The 19385-nt window shown below is 43.2% G+C and overlaps 1 protein-coding gene across 1 annotated transcript in view; it reads left to right on the forward strand.

Annotated features, from left to right (window-relative positions):
- TRAM2 (translocation associated membrane protein 2) overlaps positions 1–19385 on the forward strand; it is a 107789-nt gene that overhangs the window by 49649 nt on the left and 38755 nt on the right. The window contains exon 2 of the mRNA XM_006902816.1: positions 7665–7728. Within this exon, the coding sequence (XP_006902878.1) occupies positions 7665–7728 (64 nt within the window). The remainder of the gene's footprint in view (positions 1–7664; positions 7729–19385) is intronic.

Below are 19385 nucleotides of genomic sequence, written 5' to 3' on the forward strand. Positions count from 1 at the left end.
CAAAAGGTTGCCAGTTCAAATCCTTCCAGAGGTGCTTTGGAAGGAAGGCCTGGCAATCTGTTTCCAAAAAGTCATAGTCTTGATAATCCAGTGGTGCACACAGTTCCACTCTACACAGTTGATGGTCTCTGTGGGCTGGAACTGACTTGATGGCAGCTAACAGCAATAATATCCGACATACCAGCTTACAGAGAAAGGGTAACGATGGGGTACTCAAAGGCTTGATGTGGAAATCCAGTCTCTGTACACTTTCATTAAAATTATTAATAATTAAAAAAAAAAGAAGAAGAAAAAAGAATTGCGTGAAGTAACTTATGTAAAAGCATTTAGAACCGTGTCCAGGCACCAGTAGTGTTATCTGCCTTTATTATTCTTGTTGATATTATTGGATGAGGGAATAGAGGTGCAGAGAGGCAGTATAACTTGCCAGGGTCACCTGGCTGCCTCAGGGTAGAGCTGAGACGGTGATCCAAGTCCACAGTGTTTTGCTGAAAGCAGCTGTTTCACTGCTTTCATATCCGTGGTTTAGTTTCAACCAAGAGCCTAAGACACAACATGTGGAACAGTTTGGGCATTGTTATGGCTACATAGGCACACTGAATGTGCACCATACCCTGTTTGATTTAAAAATATAATAAAACTCTCCCTCTGTATCTGTGTGTGTGTGGTGTCCTCATCTCCATATTTAGTGTTTTTCCTTGACATCAAGGTATTAGCACATTGTCACTTTTAACCTTTCACCCACTGAGCCTGGCATTTAAAATGCTGTTAAACTCCATCGTGTTTCCTATAAACAGTCTTAGAGGGATGAAAAATAATTGGAATGACATTTTTAATAGGCTCCTGTGTCTTGGACTTGGGCTCCATGGATCCAGCCAATGCTTGCACAGAGATTCGATGGTGTCGTCCCTGGTCTGAGTTCAGTAGGGCGTTATGCAGTGAAGTTTCCAGGTGCCAGGGGACCTTTCCAAGCACAGCGAATGGCTTTTACACAGGAGATGCTGAGCTGCTATTTTCATCAGTTGGGTTTTGTTTTGTTTTGTTTTGTTTTTAAAACTAATAGACTGATTCTAGACACTTCCTTCCTCCCTCAGGTGGCTGCAAGAATGCTCAGAGCCAAATTTCTGGACACTTTTAGCCAATAAATAGGATTGGAATGCATCTTTGTTTATCATCCTAATTATTTGATCCTTCTTTTGCCATAGATAGATAGATAGGTACATAGGTAGGTAGGTAGATTATCTGTCCCTGTTGGCACAGTGAGTTAAGTGCTCAGGTGCAAACTGAAAGATCAGCAGTTTGGATTTCCCAGCTGCTCCGTGGACAAAAATGTGGCTTGTGTCCTTTTGAAAAGATAAATCTTGCAAACACAGTTTTTATTGTTGTTAGACAAGACAAGTCCACTCCGAGTCATAGCGACGCTATGAACAACAGATCTGGACGTTTCCCTATCCTGTGCCATCTTTATCATCTCTGATATATTTGAGCCCATTTTTGTAGTCACCTGGTCAGTCCATCTTATTGAAGGTCTTCTTTACAATGCTGACCCTCCACATTTAAATTATGATATTCTTTCCCAAGAACTAGCTGCTCCCAACAATATGCCCAAAGTATATGCGACAACGCTCAGTTCTCAGCATTTTAGAGATATAGATTGAAGACAATCAAGGCACATATCACCACTTTTATAGAATTTGTGTTCCAGTGCAGGAGATGGGTAAAAACCAAGTAAAGATGATGGGTGAATTTCATGGCGGGCACGTTATACCTTAAGAAACCTGAGGAAAAAACCCCCTTACTCCATTGCTGTAAAGTAGATTCCAACTCATGGTGACACCTTCTACTGGGTTTATGAGGCTATAAATCATAACAGGAGGAATCGGCCGCATCTTTATCCTGCAGAATGACTGGGGGATTTGAACCACTGACCTTTCAGTAAACAACCCAGCAAGTAATGCATTATGCCAAAGTGTTTGGTTTTGAGACTTAAGAGACTGGCTGTCAGGCTGACCCTAATATGTGATATTGTTATTGTTGATGTGCCATCAAGTCACCTGCAACTCATAGTAACTGTGTGTGTACATCTCTGAACTCTTCTCTATCCTGAGCCAACCTTATTGTCTCTGACACACCTACTCCCATTACCCCAGTCACTGAGTCAAACCATCTTATCCAGCATCTTCCTCTCTTGTACATAATATGTGTAATGCAGAATAATTGGTGCGTTTGAATGGTTTTGAAGAAGAATGTTGAACATAGGACGGACTGCCCAAAGACCAAATCAGTCTTAGAAGAAATAAAAGCAGAAAAACTCTTTAAAAGTGAGAGTAGCAAGACTTCAGCTTGTTTACTTTAGACAGATCATCAAGAAAGACCAATTCCTAGAAAAGGGCATCATGTCGGGTGGAGGTGGGGCGGTGGGTAGGTCAGCAGAAATGAGGAAAACTCTTAAGGGAAATGAATTTCTACAATAGACACAGTAGTGAACTCAAGCATCAGAGAATGTGAAGATGGCTCGGGACTGGGCAACATGTGAAGTAACAATGAATTGGAGTCAACTCAATTGTAGCTAACAGCAATAGCAAAGGACAAGAATATATGTCAAGCCTATGTACCAAATGTCTGTTTTCCTTGGGAAGAAGAAGTATAAGTAGAATTCTTCTGTTAATAGTCAGAGTAACATACTCTGTACATTTGTATACCTTCTCAGGGTCCATTTTATTTATGTGTTTTAGAGTTGGATGTTAGAGGTAACCCTGTTGGAAATATTAGTGAAAAACATTAATATCTAAAAGGAAAATTTTATTATATGAGTACTTACTTAAACCTTGGAATTAGTAAACTAAAGATTGATTCCATACATTGTACATATTACTATATTCTGTATAGTTTCATTTGCATAAAATGGATTTTCACCTTGGTCTGTATGATATTATTGCATTTGAGTAACAAACTTTTAGAATGATTTAAATATTATTTAGTAAGAATGTTAGAGTCCCTAGAATTCTGGAAGGTAACAGTGTAAACAAACTTCAGTTCTACCTCAAAAATACAGCAAAGAAAATGGGCATGACTTTGAAGGGCTCTGAAGTATGGAGCAGAGGAAAGCAGCAGGAAACTTCATACCGTCAAGAATCAACAAATGAGCAGGGATTTGTGTGGTGTTGTTTTGGGCTTTTGAGTTGATGACAACACATAGCAACTCCTCTGTGAACAACAGATCTGAACCTTGACCTATCCTGCTCCTTTCTCACCATCTCTAACATGTTTGAGCCCATTGTTAGTTATTGTGTCAGGCATTTTGCTGGGAGCTGCTGTCTCCTTGCCTGACTCTCCACTTTGCCCAGCATGATGTCTTTTTCTAAAGACTGGCCCCTGTTAATGATGTGACCAATGTACATGGGGTGAAGTTTCATCACCCTTGCCTTTAAAAAGCACACCCTTGCAGCATTTTCTCCAACACACATTTGTTCTTTTGGCAGGCTGTGGGATACTTGGTAGTCTTCTCTAGCACCACAACTCAAAGGCAACAATTCTTCTGTCATCTTTGTTCATTGTCAACTTTCAGATGTATAGAAAGCAACTGAAGATACCATGGTTTGAATCAGAGACACCTTAATCTTTATAAATGGACATTGTTGTCCTTTATAACTATGGAGAGGTCCTTGATAACAGATTTCCCCAATGCAGTGCATCTTTTGATGTCTTGACTGCTGGTACTGAGCATGTTGATTGTGGATCCGTATAAGCTTGCCATGGTTTTTGCAATCACTTGTTATGCATCAGAGAGTTGGACAATGACTAGGGAGGATAGAAGGAGAATTGACGCCTTTGAGCTGTGGTGCTGGAGAAGAGTATTGAATGTACCATGGACTGCCAAGAAAACAAACAGATTCATCATAGAGAGGATTAAACCAGGCTGCTTCTTGGAGGCAAGGATTCTGGGGCTTCGTCTGACATACCTTGGACATGTTGTAAGGAGAGACAGGTCTTTAGAGAGGGACATCATGCTGGGCAGAGTGGAGGGACAGCGCAGGAGGGGAAGGCCCTCTATGAGGTGGATTGATTCAGTGACTGGGGTAATCGGGATGGGTGTGTCAGAGGCAATGAGATTGGCACAGGATAGAGCAGGGTTTAGGGCTGTTGTACATAGGGTCGCTATGAGTCCCAAACGACTCGACGGCACATAACAACAACATAAGCTTGCCAGGCTAACTGCTATCTGTACAGAGACAGGACCCCAAGCTTCTACTCACAAATCAGCAAAGCACACTTAAGCTAACATGCTTTGATTTGCAAGCCTATTGGTGAATTGCTGCAGAAGACCTGTGCAGTGGAATCTACTCTCATAGTGAACATTCTACCTCAGGGCTCTGAAACAGCATGACAAATTTCCTGGGGAGTCAGTTCTGGTCTGTATGCTTCTGCTTCCAGGCATTGCTGAGGTCTGCTGATTGAGGCTGCAGTGTGCCACGAAGCAGTGGAGTCCATACCCACAGCCAGCATGCTCCAGGCTCGGGGGAACCCTGATAGCAACGAGACTTTCTAGTGGTTCATTTGAAATTTGCCAGCACTTCCCCTACCCTGCCACTGTTGGCTACAGTGCTGCTGTAGATTGCTACAGAAGGCCTTTACAGAGAAATGTGCTGTCATAGTAAACACTCTCCTGATCTCCTGGCTCAGAAACTTACAGGAGAGACCTTTCAGAGGTGAGAAAGGCAGAGTGGTAATGTGATCAGTTCAGATCTATCTCCTACCCTTCTTATTGGTGCTGAGGACTCCTGACTGAGGCTACTCTGTGTAAGAAGCAGACATCTTTTGTGGAAGCGGTACCCACAACCAGCATTCAGGGAAGGTTCTTACTTAGCAACAAGGCAGACCTCTCTGGAGGACCATTTGCAGCATGATAGCCATTCATTCACCTGAAACCTGTGAATTGCCACAGAGAGCTCTGCCCTGGAGTCTGCTTCCACAATCAGCACTCTCCCTACCTCCCTGTACACCTTGTAGCTCAGCCTTCTGAAACCAACAGTTTAAACTTTACTGGCGCTCAGCTCGGGTTAGTCTACCCCCATTTCTAGTTGGTGATATGAATTGCTGACTGAGGAAGTAGGAGGTAGGCAGCAGTCTTCCAGGGGAAATTTGATCGGGAACAAGGAGGACCTCATATTGTTGGCATCTGTCCGACCAGAGTGTGACACTCTTTACCCTACATGGTAACTGTCAGTTGCCAGGCTATTGCAAACTTTTATAGGGCTTGCATTTTCTTAGAGCTTCTTCTATTCTGTAATCTCATTCACCTGCTTTCTTTTGAACCAGATAAAAGATGTCTAAGACCACAGTATCCATGTATGAGAAGATTTAAACATTGCTGTATTTAAAGATTAAATAACGCCTATGCAGAGGAAAGGGTCGGGGTACATTTTGCAAGTGGAGCGTAGAGTCGGCTGAGGTCAACAAGCTGGCGGATCAGATGTTTGAGTGTTGGTGACAATCTATAATACATGATTTGGTCATTTCTCTGTTGCCTTTGACGTGGCAGGGAGCTGTGGTTGTGTAGTCTATAGGGAGTTGCACTGCTAATCCAAAGGCCATGCCTCTCCAGCAGTTTAAATCCACCTGTGGCTTCTCAGGAGAAAAGTACACATTCTCTTCCCATGTGATTACAGCTTCAGAGACCCACTGAGAGGTCAGCTGTGACACAGCAGCAATGATGTTGGCTCTGGTATAGAATGTGTGTTCTCATACAGCCAAGTGTGTATCTTTTAAACCTCTATGTTAAGAAATTGGCAGCATCAGAATGGATGGTGAAGAGATTGAGATTGTTCACAGCTTTAATTTGATTGGCTCCACGGTCAACACTCTGGCACCAGCAGCCAGGAAATTAAGAGATGTAGTGTGATGGGAAAGTCTGCTGTTAGGGATCTCTTCAGGGTACTGAAGAGCAATGGTGTCACTCTGGAGACTAAGGTGCATCTGATACAGGCCATGGTCTTTGCTATCACTTGTTATGCATCGGAGAGTTGGACAATGACTAGGGAGGATAGAAGGAGAATTGGTGCCTTTGAGCTGTGGTGCTGGAGAAGAGTATTGAGGGTACCATGGACTGCTAAAAAAACCAGGTTTCATCCTGGAGAGGGTAAAACGGGCTGCTCCTTGGAGGCAAGGATTCTGGGGCTTTGTCTGCCATACTTTGGACATGTTGTAAGGAGGGAGAGGTCCTTGGAGAGGGACATCATGCTTGGGAGGGTGGAGGGAGGACGTAGGAGGGGAAGACCCTCTATGAGGTGGATTGATTTAGTGACTGGGATAATCTGGATGGGTGTGTCAGAGGCAGTTCGATTGGCACAGGATAGAGGAGGGTTTAGGGCTGTCATACATAGGCTCGCTATGAGTCGCAAGTGACTTGACGGCACGTAACAACAACAACATGTTAAGAAAAAAGCCAGTTGAATGTTCTAGATGAGACTCTACGGAGGCCTTCTGGGACAGGCCTGAGCCTGGGCTGCCTTGTCACCTTGCCTCTGCACATGTCCCAGGACGGTCTGAATGACAGCTCTCAGCCTTGGCTGCATGGCAGGAACGTTTAGAGAGTTCTGAACTAGTTATAAAATGCTAATAACTGGGTGAGTACCACCCCAGAGCAGCTGAGTCAGAGTCTTTTTTACAGTAGTCTCATGAGTGAGATCTTAGAAATACCATTGCTGTATGGCCGAGGAACTGGAGACCCGGGAGTATGTGATTACTTGGTTGTGGTTTCACAGTTGGCTAATAGTGCTCAGCATTTGAGCCCAGGCGATCTCTTCTAGAACCCAAGCTTTGAATCCTCACTCTCTTACCATTTCTCCCCCGTGCAGATGACACGGCTGCAGTTCTGATCTGGCCATTAATAACCACGTCCTCACCAGGGTCATTTCACAGCACACGTAGAATTTCATAGGCAGCTTTAGAAATAACCACATCCTCAGTGTGAGGTGATGTGTCTTCCCCCTGACCCACAATGGAATAGATATGAAAAGTAGCAGCTGCAGCTCTCTGTTTCTGAAGTTGAGGTTTCGGTTTCAGAGGGTGCACCAGTCAATGTGTTTCGGTTTGGGGGAGCCCTGGTGGTCTAGTCTGTAGGGTGTTGTGCCGCTAACTCGGAAGCTGTGCCTCTCTGGCAGTTCAAATCCACAGCCACTCGTATGAAGAAAGCTGAGCCAGCTTTGTCCCATGTGACTTACAGTCTTGCAAACCCAGTGGGGGATCAGCTATGATTTGCTTCTGGCTCAACGGGCTGCGAGTCGGCAGCGTGTAGGCAGCTGAATTGCTGGGGAGACCCCAGTTTCTCACAGGCTGTGGTTCATTTTGTTTTGATCTTCCACAAATCAATACATGCAAGCAGTTAGACTGCCAGGCAGAGCTTGTGTTGTTCTGTCCGTACTGAGTCCAAGTTGAGTTGCCTTGCTGGGCCCAGCATCATTTCATTTGATTGTGTGCGTGTTTTAGCACAGAGGCTATTAAAGCAAAATGGAATTAAAACTGGGGCTACTTCTACATTGTGCAAACCTCATCACTGAAGAGGTTTATGCATCTGGGATATCAAAGGGGCGGGAACTGGGTCTTTATTTCTTGTGATGTGACCAAGAAGTTAAACTGGTCTTTTTTCCCCCTTTGTTTTACAGGTCACAGCCAAGACTGCCTTCCTATTTATTTTACCTCAGTATAACATTAGCATGTCTACAGCAGGTAAGAAAAGCGTCTTCCATGGGCCCTACTAATTCTAAAGGACTCGGGAGATTCCCTAGCACAGTTAAGAGAGCAGCAATGTGGGCTTATCAGCCAGGAGCATCCCTTGGTTCTTGTGCTGAGGTGGTTAGAAGAAAACTGTCCCGTGATTCTGTGGCTCCTGACATTTCCTAAAGCACCTGCTGTCGACTTAAGCCAGAGGCAGGACGTGAGACACCAATTCTGTCACTCTGTTCAAGAGTGCGACTTTCTGTCTTATAATTCTGCTGGGGAGAACAGGCAGGGTGCTTTACTTCTGTGGTGCTTGAAAACATGCTCAGGAGACAGTGCTGTGCTCTGGTTGGACGTGTAGGCGTCCTGGTTTGCTGGCCTTCTGTCGTAAGTGACCACAAAGTAGGTTGTTGGTGTAAGGTGCTATTGAGTTGAGTACGATTCATAGTGACTCTTTGAACATTAGCTCTGAAGCTTGCCCTACGCTGTGCCATCCTCATCTTCTCTGCCACAGTAGAACCCACTGTTCCAGTCACTGTGTCAGTGCATCTCATTGAGGGTTTTCCTCTCCTTCCCGAGGAGGATGGCTTTGTTGTTGTTGTGACGTGCCATCGAGTCGAGTATGACTCATAGTGGCCCTATGAACCGCAGATCTGAACTCCATCCTAGCCTGTAAAGCAACAGAAATACTACTTTGAGATTAGAAGAACTGGGTGGTGTCCATTTGACACTCCTGAACACTCCTCAAGGGATCGCAGTAGAGGGTCGTGGACAGAGTAGGAGAAAGATGTACAACAGTCATCAGATAAAGGCTGATGAAGCCTTCAACACTATGTTCCTTAGTAGCCCTTTGACCCTACAACCAAAATAGTCCTGTGACTCATCTTGCAGCCCGTCATATTACAAGGTGAACATTAACATCAGGAAAGTGCCTACTCTTTAGAATAATCAGTCTTACAAGATCAGAAGTGTAGTACCCAGGGAGAAACCTCAGAAGGCAGGGAAGGGTAGGATAGAAGGATTAAGGGAAATAACAGTCACAGGAATGAAAGGGGAAGAAGGTTGTTACATTGCGCAGACACATTAATGTCTTAAAATATAAATGATTGAGTGGAACACTAATTGCTAAGTAGCAATAATAATGAAAAGCATAATAATAATAAACAATAAACTTAAAAAGAACAATAAAATCTCCTGTAGTTCTGCAGGCTGCAAGTCCAAATTCAGTGTCAGCAGGGAAATTCTCTCCCTGATACTCTGTGGAAAGACCCTTCCTTATCTCGCCCAATTTCTAATAGACCCATGATTTCATTGCTTTGTGACCCCTTAACTCCAGTATCTGCATTCTCTGCCATATGGTTATCTCACTTGTCTGTCCCTTCTCTTCTTTTTATAAGAACATTAGGCATAAAGAGATACAGCTCACTCTCACGACATCTGAAAGTTACACTATTTCTAAATAAGGTCATAGTCGTAATGACTGTGGGTTCAGACTTAAGCATGTATTTTTAGGAACACAATTCAACGCATCACAGTGGGTCAGATGTAGACCCACGCTGCAAGCCTGTGACTCAGCGTAGAACTGTTACTAAGGCTGTTTATCAGTAAACTGGCTTCATGTCCTGAAGACCCATAGGTTTTTCTGAGTGCTTATAGGGAGCTTAGTCCTATACCAGGTACAGCACATTCCTTACAAGCAGTTCAGTTGACGTGCTCCCACTCCAGAGGCCACAGGGCTAGACAGGTAGCATAAATGGCACGCATGGAAAGGACCCCACCCCCCACTTGAAGGGCAGCTTCCAGTTTATTACATAGGGGTATAGACCTAGTGTTGCTGAGAGCTGCTTCTCCTAGTCCCCAATGAGAATTGAAAGAAATCTTTTTAAGGTAGAAATATCCAAATTTTTGAATGCTGATAATTAAAACAAATTCTAGAAACACTCTGTTGGCATCCTTGATATTCTTAGGAACCAGACAGCATTCCCTTTTCTCTTTTACGAAGCATTGAAGAATGAAGGAAAGATCTGGCTCTCTTTGTTTTTATTATGAACAGAGGAGGATTATTGTTTGTTGTTGCCATCAAGACGATTCCATCTCAGAGTAACTCCACGTAACAGAGTAAAACTTCTCTAAGGAGTTTCCTCAGTTGTCATCTTTATGATAGGGACGGATCAGATGGCCTCATGGCAAGAAACTGCGTTGCAGTCCTGAAGGCATGTGGCTCGAGGCCACCAGCTGCTCTGTAGGAGAAAGATTGAGAATCTCCTCCCATGTGATGAGCTGCCTCTGAAAACCCGCTGGAGGGTCACCTGTGGGTCAGCTCTGACTTGATGGTACAGAACAACTACAGTCTTGATGGGAGCAGCTTGCCAGGTCTTTTGTTTCACTCAATCACTGATCTTACAGTTACTAGTAAGGGCTTAGCCATTGCACCACCAGGACTTCTTGAAAGAAAGATTACCTTTACTTAAAGTGAGATTCCTTTTTCTAGCCCTCCTAGCTGAAAGACTGTGACAGATCTCATAACCTGCCCCCTACAGAGTTTTGAAAACTTTCTTTATTTGCCTGCTCCACAGTGACCAGTGTTAGGGCTGCTTCTAGGGAAGCCAACTTAGTTCCTTAATTCCATCTGAGAATCAGACTAGGAACTAGCAAGAGAGGACGTAAAACTCTTCATTGTAGAAGAGATTCTTAGAAAGCACATCACTGCTGTTGATGGGCTAAGAAATGCCCTTGCCAGTGCCATTAATCATAGAAAACAAGGCAAACACATGTTCATCCTGTGTGCACTCCGAGGTCCCCGAATGAACCACTCACTCACTGCAAGGTTGATGGCATGAACCCAGAGATCCCTCAAAAGAAATGTCTGGCAGGTTGCTTCCAAAAGGTCACAGCTCCCCCCAAAATCTATGGAACACAGTTTTGCTCTTGAGCACACCACGAGCCAGAATCTACTGGAAGACAAATGGTGTTGGAAATGTCAAACTAATGACAGCACAAAAAAGTCCAAAGTTAATATGACATACATGCAACCTGCCTCCAAGTACACTCCACCTTTTGTGAGCACAGTGAATTGCATTGCTCAGTGCCTCATGGTTCAGTCAGATGTTGGCATCTTCATTCCTGCTGTCTCTTGCAAGTCCAAATAACCAAGTCACTCTTACACCCAGCTGCTTTTAACATTTGCTATTATAAAATTTCTTTTTCCATGAACAATTTTCAACATATGTTACATGACTCTTAGAGAAAATGTATAAAATTCAGAATAATGTAAGAAGATGATAAGAATCACACATACACACCATCCAACAAAAACTACAATTAACATTTTAGAACATTAATTCATATTGTTTTTGCTCTTAACTTTTTCCTGTGTCATTCACTATTATTTTGTTAAATAAGACACTTTTATAAACCACAGAATATTTCTTCAAGATTAGTACAAGTTAATTATCTAATCAACCTCTCATTGGATATTTAGGTCTCAAATTATTACTATTATAAGCAGTAAACATTGTCATGATTAAAATTTTGCATGCAATCATAATATTTTCTTAAGTTCCTCTTGCAATTTTTGGATCAAATACTATGTTTACATTTTAAAGAGATTCTACTGAAGATTATCCAAAAACAACTCGAACAGCACATCAGCAGAGAACTGCCGGAAGTCCAGGCTGGGTTTAGAAGGGGTCGTGGTACTAGGGATATTGTAGCAAATGTTAGATGGACCTTAGCTGAAAGCAGGGAATACCAGAGGAATGTCTATCTGTGCTTCATTGATTATGCAAATGCATTTGACTATGTGGATCATAACAAACTGTGGCTGACTTTGAGAAGAATGGGAATCCCAGAACACTTGATCGTGCTAATGAGAAACCTATACTTGGACCAAGAGGCAGTTGTCAGAACAGAGCAAGGAAAGAAACATTGTATGGTTCAAAATTGGGAATGGTGCACGCCAGGGATGTGTTCTATCTTCATGTATTTTCAACCTATATGCAGGACAGATTATCCAGGAGGCTGGGCTATATGAGGAGAAGTGTGGCATTAGGATTGGTGGAAGATCTATCAACAATCTGCAATATGCAGATAATACAACCGTGCTTGCTGAAACTGAGGAGAACCTGAAGCACTTGCTGCAGAAGGTCAAGGACTGCAGCCTTCAATATGGATTGAGGCTCAATATCAAGAAGACAGAGGTTCTCACCACGGGGCGTTTGGCAGCATCAGGGTGGATAATGAAGAGATTGAGATTATTCACAGCTTTAGTTTGCTTGGCTCCACAGTCAATGCTCTTGGCACCAGTAGCCAGGAAATTAAGAGATGTATTGCGATGGGAAAGTCTGCTGTTAGGGACCTCTCCAAAGTACTGGAGAGCAATGGTGTCTCTCTGGAGACTAAGGTGCATCTGATACAGGCCATGGTCTTTGCAGTCACCTGTTACGTGTCAGAGAGTTGGACATTGACTGAGGAGGATAGAAGGAGAATTGATGCCTTTGAACTGTGCTGGAGAAGAGCATTGAGTGTACCATGGAATGCCAAGAAAACAGATTCATCCTGGCGAGGGTTAAACTGGGCTGCTCCAGGATTCTGAGGCTTCGTCTGACATACTTTAGGCATATTGCAAGGAGGGACCAGTCCTTGGAGAGGGATGTCATGCTTGGATACGTAGAAGGACAGTGCAGAAGAGGAAGACCCTAGATGAGATGGATTGATTCAGTAACTGGGATAATCAGGATGGGTGTGTCAGAGACAGTGCTATTGGCACAGGACAGAACAGAGTTTAGGGCTATTATACGTAGGGTTGCTATGAGTCATAAGCGACTCAACAGAACACAACAACATTTCTAGAATATATTCTGTCATCTACAGTTTGCAATGTCGTCCTGCCCATCAGAAAGCTAGACAATGACGAGGGATAATAGAAGGAGAATTAATGCCTTTGAGCTGTGGTGCTGGAGAAGAGTATTGAATATACCATGGACTGCTAGGAGAGCAAACAGGTTTATCCTGGAGAGGTTGATACCAGGCTGCTCCTTGGAGGCAAGGATTATGAAGCTTTGTCTGACAACTTTGGGCATATTGCAAGGAGGGACCAGTCCTTAGAGAAGGATGTCATGCTTGAATGGGTAGAAGGACAGTGTAGGAGAGGAAGACCCTTGATGAGAGGGATTGATTCAATGCCTGAGGTTATGGGAGTAGATGTGTCAGAGACAAATAGAGCAGGATTTAGGGCTGTTGTAAGTAGTGTCGCCATGAGTCACATGCGACGGTATCTAACAACAACAACAACAACAATACTTGCAGTGTAAAATACACCTAATCCTCACTTAGTGACTGTCTCCTTATTTTGTATTTTACATTTTGGAAAATAGAGAAGTTTACTCTTGGACGATTTTGTTCATTAATGATCTGTGTCAGACAAATAATGAATGCTGAGGCACAAGGTGAGAGTAGCACTGGCTGTGATTAGAATTATGTGTCAGCTTGGATGAGCCATGATTCTTAGTGGTTCGGCAATTATGTAATGATAAAATTTGGCAGTTATATAATCATATAATTTGACAGTTTTATAATGATAAAATTGGGTCATTATTTAATAGTTATATAGTTATGTTCCATTCTCACAGAACACTGATTTTCACAAAATGACCGTGTCTGGAAGCTAACCATGTCAATAAATGAGGGGTGGATATATGTAGGCTTTGTGTGTGCATACTCTTTAATGTCAGAAAGCCATTTTACTAATTTATAAAGAATTATCCAAATATTTTGTGCTGGGATGTTTTTCATATTTCTTCCCACAGTCAGTGAATGTATATGAGATGCCAGGTCACAGCCCAGTACTGCTATTTTTAAAATTTATTGTGAGAAATTATTGTCCTAGGGACCATAAATAGTGATCCTTTTTTTATAAGGACGGGCCTATTTGGGAGGACAAGTCGTGATTAGAAGGGTAGATTCTTGAGTTTGAGGTCATTGCCACCAAAATTAGCAGACAAATGACATAGCATCTGAGTAAGTCTGGGTGAAAAGCATATACTTTATACTCTAAGCCTCAACTTAGACCCTCTGAGCAGGTGGCGTTAAGGGTTTATCCAAAGTGGCTTTTCTAACCATTGCTTGACTTTACCATGTGGATGGTCAAGAATATGCAAATAGGGCACGTTAGTCTGTCCACATAGGGATTGGTTAAGTCTCACCAATCTTCACAAAGGGATCCACCATTACAATTGAGCAAGCCCAGCAGTAAACAAACAAATAAACAACCCCAACAATATACCTCACTGCTAGGAAAAGAGCAAGCCAGAAGGGCCTGCAGGACCAACAGCAGAGAAATAGCAGAGAACCAAACACCTGACATGAAATGGGACATTGAGACTGCAGTATCATTAGAACCTGAGCTAAGAGCCTTTGCCCATGTTTGTTGGACAATTGGACTAAGAAATCTGTAACAGTGGCCTAAAGGCACCAGGCTCAAGGCTGAGGTGTCTGCAAGAGCACATATTGGAAGGTGTCTTGATGGTATTCTGCTACTAACCTGGATTATAATTTTTTACTTCTCCAGTATGGTTCTTTGTGGCCTGTGAGCCTTCACATTGCATTTTGGATCCAGCAAAGCAGTGAAATTGGTGTTGAGATGACTAGAAAGAGGTATGGGAGTACGGGGACATGTCTGACCTCATGGGAATTGGTTTTGTGTCATTGATGTTGTTGACAGGGACAGTTCTCCTTTGTGAAATGTCAGCATTAATAACATAAGCCTCCACTGACAGATGGAATCTTAACTGTGCATGAGATGATAGGGCCAGCAGTCAAAGTGAAATTGAGAGTTCTACCACTGAGCCACTAGTGTCCTTGTTGTTGTTATGTGCCGTCAAGTTGGAATTGGCTCATAGCTGACTCACCAGCAGGTTTTCAGAGGCTGTAAATATCTTGAAATGAGTTTGTCCATCTTTCTCCTGCAGAGTAGCTGGTGGATTCGAACCATCTGCTTTTGGGTAGGCACCCAGACTACCAAAGAAGCTTTCTACAGTGACCCTAGTTTTAGTTACTCAATCAATCAAGTAATCCAGGCAAAAATATTTGTGGTAATTCCTATACCAGGCCAGAGCCTGAGTATAATTCACAAAGCGTACGTGATCTGACTTCTTGGGGTTTGCCATTTACTGGGGAGGGATAGGAAATGAATAATTAATGAGTTGTGATGAGGATGTGTCCTGAGCCTGATCCCATCTACAAGGTGATGTGCTGAGGAAGAAGAAGAGAGTGATGACAGGAGATGTTTCCTAGAAGCTGACTCTTGAGTAGAGAGATTGCACCCGTGGGGATCCGCATGTGCAGAAGCACATGGTGACACAGTCACCTTGGCATGCGCTGGTATCCAAACGAAGGCCAGTGTGGCTGGAGCCAGCTGGGTCTGGCATTTTTCCAGGCTTGGGCTATTGAATTCTCCAGGAATCCTCTCCTGGACCAAGAACAAACCTTCGAGTAAAGGTGCATTAAAGTCAGGGCTAAATGGAAGGGTTTCAGTTACCTTAGTCAGAAAGGGCAAAGTATTGTGAAATAAATAGTCTATCTTTTGTTCAAATCTTGCCATTTGAGGCTATTCGAAATATGACAAGCAAATAATCAAGAGAGACAATGAAATCACAATAGCCTGCTTAGTTTTCTTTTGAGCTCCTTAATCACCAACCCAGAATGGTAATGTTTGGTTTGTAAGTGCTTGGGGGAAAGCAAATTTCTCGTGGGAAAAATACACTTCACAATAAGAGTTGGCTATGGCTGTAAGGCTGTGATGTGTTTTCAAAGCCCTCTCCACAAATTTCTTTAGGGCTAGAAGTACTTGAAACGTGAACTCTTTGTATCTTGTTATTATATGTTGTCGAGTTGCCTGCAACTCATACCGACCCTATGTCTGAAGCCTGCCCTATTCTGAGCTAGTCTCATTGAGTCCGACACACTTACCCCCATTACTTCAGTTACTGTATCAGTTCATCTCATCTGGGATCTTCCTCTCCTGCACTGTCCCTCCACCCATCCGAGCATCATGTCCTTCTCCGAGAATCAGTCGTTCCTGGCCACATGCCCAAAGAATGTAAGATGAAGCTTAAAAATCCTAGCCTCCAGGGAGAAACTTGGTTTCACTATCTCCAAGGTGTACCTCTCTGTTTTCATGGCAGTCCATGGTATGTTCAAGACTCTTCTACTGTACCACAACTCAAAGGCATCGATTCTTTGTCATGCCTTGTCATTATCCAGCTCTCTGATGCATAGCAAGTAATGGCGAAGACCATGACCTGGATCAGGTGTACCTTTGTCTCTAGACTGAAATTGTTGCTTCTCAGTATTCTGGAGAGGTCCTGGACAGCAGATTTACTTAATGCAATTTGTATTTTGATTTCCTGACTGCTCGTAACAAGAGTGTTGATTGTGGAGCCCAGCAAGCTGTAAATTGTTAACAACTTCAATCTCTTCTCCATCTATCATGCTGCTTCCAGTTGGCCCAGTGGTGAGAATCTTTGTCTTCTTGATGTTGAACTTCAATCCATATTGAAAACTATAGTCCTTGACCTTCTGCAGCAAGCACTTCAGATCCTCCTCAGTTTCAGTAAGCAAGGTGGTGTCATCAGCATAACATAGGTTGTTGATGAGTCTTCCTCCAATCCTGATGCCACATTCCTCATCACAAAGCCCAACCTCCCAATAAATTCTGATTTCTAAACTCTCTTTAAGGAGCAGTTTGTTGGGCTGACACCTGAAAAGTCCAGTGGTTTGATGCCATCAGCTCTTGGGAGAATGAGACGGTCTCCTCTGGTATAGTTCTACAGCGTTGGAAACCCAATGGAGGGTCTCTATGAGTCAGAAGCAAGTTAGTGGGGGATTTGGGTTTGATTTTTAAACTATCTTTATGTAATATTTAACTTGCCTAAGTCAGCCTTTCTGTGACATTGATGTGTCAAATGCGTTAATGGCTGGTTACCCAATGTGGACAGAGAGTGGGGTGGAGCTCCCCAATTAAAACAAGCTTGGAAGGAGGAGTGGCATCCACTTCCTAAATAGCTTGCCTCCGGAAACCCTATGAACCTGAAGAGAGAAAGAAAGGCACCCAAGCGTCGAGGAAGGGTCGCTGTGAGTTGCCTGCAACTTGACGGCACTGAACAACAAGTCAGCCTTTACAAGGTGAATTTTTAGTAGAGCAGTAATAGCTCTTGTACAAAGTGATCTCTCATATTCAATCCCTCTGTCCTTCCTTAACTGAGATGTCCAGTTTAGGGAAAATAATGAATAGTAATGTTGTTTATTGTTGTTGTGTACCATCAAGCTGGAACCGACCACAGCTGACCCTTCGGCAGGTTTTCGGAGGCGGTTGGTGACCTCGAACAAAGTGCTTTGGGGATTGCAGCAGTGTACATTCTTGCCACTAGGTCACCAGAGCTCCCCATTAACATTACCATTAATGTAATAATTTTAATGAATTGTTTTCTTGATGTTGTTCCCCTTACACTTTTCCTTCTCTGTTCCTGTCTTAGTTTCTCAGTGCTGCCATAACAGATTATGCAAAACCATTTGACTGTGTATATAATAATCAGTCATGACTAGCATTGAGAACAGTGGGAATCCCAGAACACTTTATTGTGCTGATGTGAAACTTATACCTGGACCCAAGAACCTGCTGTGTAAACATAGCAAGGGAACACTGCATGGCTCAAAATCACAAAGAGTGTGTGTCATGGCTGTATCCTTCCGTCCTACCGATTGAGTTGGTATGCTGAGCAAGTAATTAAAAAGGATGGGCTTTATGAAGAAGAATGTGCCATCAGGATCGAAGGAAGACTCATCAACAACCTATGTTATGCAGGTGACACAACCTTGATTACTGAAAGCAAAGAGGACTTGCTGGAGAAGATCAAAACTGCAGCCTTCAATGTGAGTTACATCACAATATCAAGAAGACAGAAATCCTCACCACTCGGTCAACAGTCAATGTCATGATAGATGAAGAGAAGATTGAAGTTGTCGATGATTTCATCAATTGGGTCTACAGTCTACAGCAGTCAGGAAATCAAAAGGCTTTGTTGGCCTGGGAAAATCTTCAAAGGCCTCTCTAAGGTGTTAAGGAAGAGTGATGTCAGTTTAAAGACTAAGGTGCACCTGATTCGAGTCATAGTCTTTTTGATTACTTACTATGCGTATTAAAGTTGAACAATGAGTAAGGATGAAAGAAGAATCAAGGCCTTTGAGATATGGTGTTGGAGAAGGCTATGGGATAGCCCATTGGCCGCCTTTAAGAACAAGCAAGTCTGTCTTGGAGAAAGTGTATCAAAGGTGCTCCTTGGAGGTAAGAATGGTGCAGCTTCCTCTCACATATTTTAGGCATGCTGTTAGGAGAGGCCACCTTTGGAAAGGGACATTGTACTAGGAAAAGTGGAGGTGTCAACAAAAGAAAAGACTACCCTCAACAAGAAAGATTGACAGCGACAGCAACAGTAGGCTCCAGTGTGTCAGAGATGATGAAGGCGGCTCAGGAAAGGAGAGGGTTCAGTTCTTTTTTTCATAAGGTCACTATGAGTTGTACACAACAGTAATCTGAAATTCAGAGTTAGCCATTGTCCTGTATTTTATCTGGCAACCCTACACATAGGCCAACTCCATTGAAGAATAAAAGGCCAGGTTTCTGGTATTAACCATTAGACGCTCTGAATAGTCTTTCTGATTAAAATACCATCGACCATCTGGTATTAAGGTCAGAATTACTGTGACTGTGAAATGATCTGAAAATGATAGCAGTTTGGCTCTTCTCATGGGGAGACGTCAGCCCTTCTGGCTTCCTTCTGACTGGAACAAGTGACCACAGAAGGGCCCAGCATTTGCATAATTGTTTTGTGTTGTGTCACTAATTTGCTAAATTGTCTTGGGCCAATTGTCTTAATGTCTCAGTTTCTATTCCACATCTGCAAAACATGCCAGTGGTCACTTGACTTAACCTCAGAGATCACGAAGAGGAAGCTCTTTACGGGTCCTCAGAGTGTTTGCTTTTCCACCTGTCCACAGATTGGCAGCATCAGCCTCGCCTGGGAGTTAGAAATTAAGACTCTGAAATCCCCCGCAAGATCTGCAGCCTCAGAACTTGTACTTTAACAAGACCATCAGGTGATTCCTGTGCCCATTAAAGCTTACAAAGCATTGTTGTTAAGTGTCACCGAGTCCAGTACGACTCATACTTATTTGAGTTATTTTGGGGGAAGTCTTCAGTTGAACTTTCAGCTAATCCCATATTTCTACCTCAGAGATAATACAGTCCAAGAAATCAACTTAATCCAGTAGTTCATTCACGTCTTTCTGTTCTCGTCTGAGTTTTGCTCTTCTGGGATTCCTTACCAGGGACTATCATTGGGTAAACTTGGTTTCTCTAGCTGTGGCTCCCTGAGACATCATGAATGCACGGGAAGGCCAAGTGGTAGGAATTGTGGTAGCTTTGACGTTTCCCTGCTACTGCACACCTAGGAAGAAAAGGCTCCGGTCAAGGAACCTCTTCTAAGAACAGTATTTTGTCGTAATCTGAGGGGACAATGACCCATCCTGTTTCTTTGGTCCCGGATGGTTTTACTGCTCCCATCTGCTGCATTTTGCAGGTAGAGATAGAAAGACGGAAGACCTCCTAC

This window comes from Elephantulus edwardii, unplaced genomic scaffold (assembly GCF_000299155.1).
Source record: "Elephantulus edwardii isolate Elephantulus edwardi_28Jun2011 unplaced genomic scaffold, EleEdw1.0 scaffold00455, whole genome shotgun sequence".
Taxonomy (NCBI): Eukaryota; Metazoa; Chordata; class Mammalia; order Macroscelidea; family Macroscelididae; genus Elephantulus; species Elephantulus edwardii.